Source organism: Telopea speciosissima, chromosome 6 (genome assembly GCF_018873765.1).
Source record: "Telopea speciosissima isolate NSW1024214 ecotype Mountain lineage chromosome 6, Tspe_v1, whole genome shotgun sequence".
Lineage (NCBI taxonomy): Eukaryota > Viridiplantae > Streptophyta > Magnoliopsida > Proteales > Proteaceae > Telopea > Telopea speciosissima.
Window position 1 is genome coordinate 1,620,198 of NC_057921.1, and position 8,909 is coordinate 1,629,106.

At 41.9% G+C, this 8,909-nt stretch overlaps 1 protein-coding gene across 1 annotated transcript; it reads right to left on the reverse strand.

The window, feature by feature from the left end:
• Positions 1-6,844: 6,844 nt before the first annotated feature.
• Positions 6,845-7,246, reverse strand: LOC122664498. Its single transcript, XM_043860340.1, has one exon. It carries the CDS (start codon positions 7,244-7,246, stop codon positions 6,845-6,847), a length of 402 nt encoding a protein of 133 aa, XP_043716275.1.
• Between the last annotated feature and the right edge of the window lie 1,663 nt (positions 7,247-8,909).

An 8,909-nucleotide genomic window follows, 5' to 3' on the forward strand; every position in this document is an offset into this window, starting at 1 on the left:
ACTATTATAAGAGACCCCTCAAAGACTTGAAAGTATGGGTCAAAGCCCCGTAACTTTCCTTGAAGTTTGGGCCTTGACAGCAGCACCGAAGTCATGAACTCACTCACTTGAACTGAATCCGCTCAAGGATCTGCCCGAGCTGTTACCTGCCCTTTTGGTAATTTTTCCTGTGGGACCTTCACCCCCATGCCCTGAACACTCTAATTGGACTTTTGAACCATGTGGACCCCTGCCTTACCATTAGTTGGTTGAGTGGGCCATGAAAGTGGGCCCATAATGTCACAACCCTATCCCAATAAGGGATAAAATATTATAAAAGGGGTATGACTAGGATGCTCCCCAACATCCTAATCACCACCAAGATCTTGATGCAGTGGCTTACCTCACAGCCACACAGTCGAGAATCAGGACTAATATCAGAGTAGTAGATGACTAATAATAAATACCGTTGATTCTCGTTTAGGGAAATAACTATAGTGATATTACATATACAAAAGGATTATCTTTGAGTACAATACATAGCCTAAAAGTTAATACTTTAAGAGATGATTTGAATTGCAAAGAAAAAAAAGAAAACAGTACATCATAATGCAGCAATACATATAGGAGGAAATAAAGAGAATAGTTAAAATATCCACATCCATAATCCAGCTTTCGCCTCTGAATCGTCCAAGTCCTCCATCATACCTCGATATAATCGTACCTGCATCACAATCTAAAAGAAGGGTTCCCCGAGGGGTGAGCTTCCACTAGCCCAATGAGTAAGAAATTGAACCACACACACACAACAAATATGAGACTGTAAGCCAAACCTGATGAGCAAACATCCTTGACGTCTCATACCACCAATGATAACTCGTACATCAGAACAAATTTACAGTCATACAATATAAATAGCAATATGATATGTAATATGAATAATGATGATGATGATGTTGATGAGATGTAATGTATGCATGAATGCTATGCTGTGTAGAGTAATGGAATTATATCCCTGGTACCGGAACACACCCTCGATCCCCAATGATACAACACCATTAACCTACGACATAGTAGAGCCATATCCCTGGTATCAGAACTTACCCTCGATCCACAACGTTATAACCCTAACTACGTTAGTAGAAGCCTGCCGGTCCCGGAACACACCATCGGTCTCCCAACAAACCTTCGATAATCTCAACCACGGTACCAAAACTTACCTTTGATCCCCGGGCTGGATTATCAGTAAGGCGATACGGTGTAGGAACTTACACATCTACCTCCCGTATCCCTTTAACACAAAATTACAAATGCAATATTGTGCAAAATGCTATATGAATCTATCGTATCGAGAGGTATTCCGAGTGTATTAATGTTCCATTCCATCTATCACCCAGGTACCAACAAGACACGGCACATAACAGGCCAAATATAATATATGATGAGAGACATTAAATAATCACATAATCATTTCATTCATTTTTAATACAATCACAACATATAGCCATCAACTAACATTCACATGATCATAACCATAGGTAAATAATGCAAATATGTGTTATGAATGAAGTATGACAAGTAAAGTGATTGCAAATGAAACATAGCATTTAAACATAGAATCACTCAATAAACAAACAAAGTCCAACCCCCACTCACAGTTTGCTTGCTTGTCGTTCGGTGTGTTTGGTAAGACTTACCTTGGTTCACGTACTCCCGTACCAATTATGAAGTCTGAGGATGCGTGAGAATATTGTTAGAAGTGTATAGGTGGGTCCCATGAAGGATCCCAACAATTTAATTTAAGTTTGGGTCAAGACAACAGGGGCGAATGAAGGAACGGAGTCAGCTAGGTGAGTTTGGTCGTTCCCCCGCCGTCATTCTTTTAAAATCTGAGAAGATTTCCACCTTCAGCCTTTCGTCCATGGAACCACAAGGGTCCAAGGGTTAGGGAGGTGAGTCCAATCCTTTGTTGGAGGTCCAAAATACATAGTGCTTTATAGGACTTAGAGGATTCAAGGGATTGGATCCAACTCCAAGTTTTCTTCCCAAACCTAACTAGGTTGTCAATGCTTGAATAGCATTCAGGTTGTCAAAACCATGAAGGCATTAAGGGAAGGGAATATAAGTTTTAAAGAGTGCATTCAATAGCGTTTGTTGGGTTTCCAAGAGAACCCCCAAGTGTTACAGACAAGTAACTCTAAACATGAAATCCTTAAGTCAGTCTGATTCCCAGCCTTCTTCTTGAGACCCAACAGCCTCATGAGCTAGGGGAGGGTGTCCTAAACCTTCCTAAGGGCATAATGTCTCATCATTCATTGGTCATGGGAGATCCCATAGATTGGTCTCTCCTTAGGATTTTCCATTTCTAGGTTGAGGTCACAAGTCCCTTAGGACAGCAAGGGGGTTTTGAAAGCATCAAGGGTAGACCTTGGCACCTCGATAGGTCAATTAATTAATATATTTTAGGGGTCACTTTAGGTGATAATTAACCCCCAATAAGATTTATTAAGTCCTACACAAGCAGCCACAATGTGGGCGAGGTCACTGGATTACAACCATGTTCCTAAGTTGCTGTCAAAACATATTAGCTTGGTTTGGGCCAACTTTTGAGGGTCTTTTATTTTTATTAGGTCCATGGTTTCTTCACAGGAAATGTAGGTCTTCAAGTCTATTTTACAACGCAACTTGAATCACGTTGATACGATATGTATAGATAAAGTTACGGCCAAAATACTAAATAGTGGTCATACTGTAAAACTGCGAGCGGATCCACGAACGGATTCTGTTGTGTGAGTCAGCCCGTGCATCCGGTTGAATCCTGAGACACACCCAAGGGAGCGGAGCCATGGGAGGATGCACGATGGTGAGTCCAGTCCTTAGTCCAATCGTAAAAGAAATGAGTTTTCAACTTTGAACTTCATCCAAATTGATCCCCAATGCCTCCAATGGCTTCAAGGGCTTGTAGGGATGACTTCAAAGGTTCATTAGGGTCCCAAATATCCTAATGGCACAATACGTTAAGCCATCTATGGTCTATATCCAATTCCTAAACTCAAACTTGAGTTTTTGGGTGAAATCTCTAAGTTTTCATGGCTTGGGTTGTATAGTACCCCTATTGGGAGGATTTAGGGAGTACAATGGCACCCAAAGGGACTAGGATCATGCCCCCAACAAGAACACTGGTTCCCAAGTGGAACCCAAGTCAAATCCAAACTCCAAAATCCAAAACCCTAAGCTAAAAATTAGAGAGATAAAGAGGGAGATGGCTTACCTTCAATGGAGACAACCAAAGAAAAGGCTAGGTGAGCCCTCTTTACTCTTTACTTCTCCTCCTTCCTTTCTTTTCCTTCCATTTCTTCCTTCCTTTTTCCTTCTTTCCTTTCTTTTCTTCTTTCCTTCTTCCTTCTTTTTTCTTCTTTCCCTATCCGGACAGCAAGAGGGGAGGAAGAGAGTGTGAGTAAGGGAGTTGGTTTCTCCTTCCCCTTCTCTCCTTCTTCTTCTTCTTCTCCTTCTTCTTCTTCTCCTTCTCCTTTCTTTCCTTTCTTCAACGGTTTGGGCTCTAATGAGAAATGAGAAAAACTTAAGAGGTTTCTCCTCTATTTACCCTCTTAAGGCTAAATCAAATAACAAAATATAAACTACCTAAATTACCCTAACCTTTATTCCCTTTTCCCTACAAGAAGTCATGGTCCAAACTATTGGGCCAAGAATCAAACCCATGGTCCTTAAACCAACCCAACTTCTCAATCCTAAAAAGAACCTATTGGCTATGAAATGAAATGGGCCTTAGGGCCAGTTTGGTTGGCAGCCCAAATCCCCAAAATCTATTTTAACTTAAGTTGGGTCTTAGGGTCAGTTTGGCTAAGGTTCTTAGGTCCAATTGGTTAAGATATGTTTGGCTTAGTTTAAGGCTCAAAAATGTGTTTTAGTCTAGGGCTTGTTTGGCTTGGTCCAATTAAAAGAAAAATCATTATTTTTTTTAGTTAAGCCTTGTAGGCCCCACAACATAGCAAAATCAACATTCGAAGATCAAGGGTGGGGTCCACCATGTCTGAGGGCATAGCCCCGAGGTCCGAGACACAGGGACATGGGCCCCACACAAGAAAACAATTAAAACCAGCATGACAGCATGGGCGGATTATCGGTCGGATTAACCAGCAGTGGATCCGATCGTGGGTCCGTTCCTACTATCAAGGCCGAAATGAACAATAGAGATGTGGGGCTTTGGCCCACATATCCAGGACTTCGAGGAGACACATATAATAATATTTTAAGTTCACAATCATAGGTGTTGACCATTGCCACCATGGCATTACCCTTTGGGTAAGGTCTAAATTACCCCGGGGTATTAAGGTATATTTTGGGTGCGGGTGTAACATCCCCCCAACTTTATTAAAAATTTCATCCTCAAAATTTGACGTGTCTGGGGTTCCGAATAGATGAGGATACTTCAGCCACTTTTCGTCTTCTCATCACCCGGATGCTCCTTCTTCCGAATGGTTGCACCACTTCACCTTCACATAGTGGATGGGTCGGTTGCGAAGGTGTAAAATCTTACCATCAACAACCTTCTCAGGCAGTTCCTTGTAGGACATATCTGCTACGAGCTCCGATGGTTCCTGATATAAAACATGGCTCGGGTCATGGACATACTTCCGCAACATGAACACGTGGAAAGCGTCATGCACACCATCCAAGGATGGAAGGAGTGCTAACCGATAAGCCATCGGCCCGATTCCTTGCAAGGATCTCTTATGGCCCAATAATTCTCAGGCTTAACTTGCCTATCTTGCTGGTCCGCATAACCCTTTCGTCTAGATTGGGCTACCTTGATTCGCTCACGAATCAATTCCACCTTCTCACTTGTTGACTAGATCAACTCAAGATCAAGGATGCGATGTTCACCCACCTCATCCCAATAGTGGATTGGTAACTGTTGTTATAGGCAAACTCAATTAGTGAGATGTGCTCATCCCAACTACCTTGCATATCAATAGTGTAGGCCTGAAGCATATCTTCCAAAGTCTAAATGGTTCTCTTCGACGGTCTGTTTGTCTGAGGATGGAAGACCGTACTAAAACTCAATAAGGTATCTATTACCTTCTGGAACCCACTCCAAAACTTTAATGTTATTCTGGGATTATGGTCAGAGACAATACTAACTGGTACTCTATGCAGTCAAATCACATTGTCAATATACAAGCAAGCTGGCTTGTCCATCGAGTAAGTGATCCTCACAGGGATGAAATGAGCTGTCTTCGTCAACTTGTCATCTACTACCCACATGGCATCAACGTCTCTAGGTGTACGGGGTAACCCAGTGATGAAATCCATCGTAACATACTTCCACTTCCACTCTAGAATGGGCAAGGGCTATAAAAGGCCATGAGGTTGTCGCCTATCCGTCTTCATCTACTGACATGTGGGGTATCTTGCCACAAGTTCAGCTACATCTCTCTTCATCTCACTTCACCAATAGCGCTCTTTCTAGTCTCGGTAGCTACCTAGGTGAATTGGATAAGGAGAATCATGGGCTTTAGATAACACTCCCTTCCTCAACCGAGCATCACCAGGTACGCACAACCAATCTCTAAACATAAGAACATCATTCTCAGTCAAAGTGAAGTCCAGTTCTCGCTGTGCACCTTCTTTGATTGCCTCACTTATCCTTTAAAACTCCCCAAAGAAAATCTGGGCCAACTTGATCTTTTCATTGGTGTCGACTATACTGATATGGCTGCGATAGACAAGGTAACACCCTCTACCAACAACTCCAGGTCCCCTCCTTCTATAGTGATATTATTCTTTTATCTGGTTTGAGCTGCCTGGACTTAGGTTTCTAGCAACATTCACCACTAACGATGTAGTTTAGGATGACCGTGGACCTGCGGGTTATAGGTCAACGCATATAAGAGCCCAAGAGGTTCGATCTTTGGACACAACCATTAGGAAACAGAAGGTCCAACTAATCCTCTGGATCATGCCCAAAGTCATACCTTCATTATTTGGGGGTTTTAAGGTTAGGTTTGTACTACTTTCTTACAAGGCTTTTATTCTAAAAACTTTCACTTCCGGTTCTCCAATACCTAACTCAACTTTAAAATGAATTGGAATATTGATGGGCCCCATGCTGTTCGCTCCCAAAAACGGAGGGGACATTTGGTGACCCATTACTCCACTCATACCTATTGTTGAGTAATGTTTTGCCAAATCCATTAGTTCCTGTTTTCCTTTTCAACCTTGAAAGAACTATACTAACACACTAAACAAACACTCAACAACACAAAAACACCGACTATACTACTCACTTGCAACATCAGTAAAACATGCACAGAAAGAAAGAAAGAAATAATAATAATAATAATAACACACAAGAAAATAAGCCAACTAACACATAAATAATTAAACCTCGTACTAAACAGGTAAGGGAGCACAAATACAAGCATGAATAGGTATTGTGAGTCATGTGATATACCTGCCATCATGATTGGGTTTATCCTTGTGGGCAGCTCCTGGACTTATGACCCAACTGATTACAGTTGTGGCAGTGAATGGTCGATCGGGATCACACATATGGTGTATCCACAGGCTCACTTTGCAGACAACTCCTGGACATGTGCCCTAACTCGTGGCAAGTGTAGCAATGAATGTTCGGTCCATATAGCGATGGTGTCACTATGGGTGGGGGTGACTGAAATGTTGGGTCCACTTCTGGTGTGCTGCTCTGTATTGAAGTTGAGCTGAGGTATTGCCTCTCCTATGCCTTGCTTGGTCCCCTAGAATCTAGAAACAACACTGGCCTCTGACATGCCATCTTGAGAGCACGGTAGTTCTCTCGCTACTTGTCCTCAATCACTTTGGCAGCCTAGACCACTTCTGCATAAGAGGAGAGATTGTGCAACACCACAGATGTGATAATATTGGGTCTCAACCCCTGCTCAAATTTCCTGGCTTTGACGGCATCAGGCTTCATATGCTTAGGAGCAAAGTAGAAGAGCTCTTCAAAAATCTGCTGGTACTCAAGGACTAACTTGGGTCCCTGGGTCAGGCTCATGAACTCAATCTCCTTCTGATCACAAAAGCTCTGAGGAAAATAGTTTCCCAAGAAGGTCTCCGTGAACTGACCCCATGTAGGCTTGGGATACAGTTGCCTGAAGTTATCCTTAGTGGACTGCCACCAAGAATCAGCCTCGCCTCTAAATTGGAAAGCAGCACACCTAATCTTATCCTCATCTGTACATCGAAGGACCTCAAAGATTCTCTCCATATCCCTTATCCATTGTGCCGAATATAAGAGGTCGGTGGTCGCCTTGGTAAAGGTGGAGGGGTTAAATTTCTGGAACCTCTCAGTCAACTTTGAGGCATCAACCCAATCAGGTATTGGAGGTATTGGCTGCTTTTCTCTCTCTTACACAATAGTCAGTAACTAAGTGCCCCAGGCTTGCATGAATGCCCGATTCTCTTGCTGCATATTTCGCAGTAAGTCTCCCAATAACGTTGCCCCGTCTGGATTGGCTTGGGAAAAAGGGACATCCGGTCGAGCTATGCCTGAAGGGTCAGCATCATGCTCGCTCGGAGGAGAAGGACTCCTACTTGAACGGATGTGAGCCATAGCAAAATCCTGTTAAAAGAGTTGCACCAAATAAATGAGTATAACATATATTATAGGTTATAGCATACATAGAAGAAGTACCTATGCGGCAAAGTGGTGGTGTCACTCGGGTCTCCAGTCTACACTAATGTTTTATGCTCTTTTCTTTATGTATTTCTTCGTTTCTAACAAGGTTTTAGTTGTACTTTTCTTGTTGTCCTTATTGTAAGTTTACACTCAAAGTAGTAAAACCTATGTTTGTTGCTATAATGCAAGCAAGAACATAACTGCAAGCAAGGTGTAGTTTTATGTATATTGTTCTTATTGTCTTTACTATTGTTTAAGTTTGTTGTTAAGACTTTTAGTATAAACCAGTGCACCTAAGGTTCAACCAGACAGTGAGTTAAGTAAAAACATCAATGCTCTGATACCATGTTTGTCACACCTCTATCCCAATAAGGGATAAAATATTATAAAAGGGGTATAACTAGGATGCTCCCCAACATCCTAATCTCCACCAGGATCTCAATGCAGTGGCTTACCTCATAGTCACACAGTCGAGAATCAGGACTAATATCAGAGTAGCGAAAGACTAATAATAAATACCGCTGATTCTCGTTTAGGGAAATAACTACAGTGATATTACATATACAAAAGGATTATCTTTGAGTATAATATATAACCTAAAAGTTATTACTTTAAGAGGTGATTTGAATTGCAAAGAAAAAAAAATATTACATCAAAATGTAGCAACACATACAGCGGGAAATAAAGAGAACAGTTAAAATATCCACATCCATAATCCAGCTTTCGCCTCTAAATTGTCCAAGTCCTCCATCACACCTCGATATAATTGTACTTACATCACAATCTAAAAGAAGGGTTCCCCAAGGGGTGAGCTTCCACTAGCCCAATGAGTAGGAAATTAAACCACACACACACAACAAATATGAGACTACAAGTCGAACCTGATGAGCAAACATCCTTGACGTCCCATACCGCCAATGATGACTCGCACATCAGATTCAATTTACCGTTATGCAACATACACAACAATATGATATGTAATATGAATAATGATGATGATGATGATGATGAGATGTAATGTATGCATAAATGCTATGTTGTATAGAGTAATGGAATTATATCCCTGGTACCGAAACACACCCTCGATCCTCAACGATACAGCACCATTAACCTACGACATAGTAGAGCCATATCCCTGGTATCGGAACTTACCCTCGATCCCCAACGATATAACCCTAACTACGTCAGTGGAAGCCTGTCGGTCCCGGAACACACCATTGGTCTCCCATCAAACTTCTAATAATCTCAATCA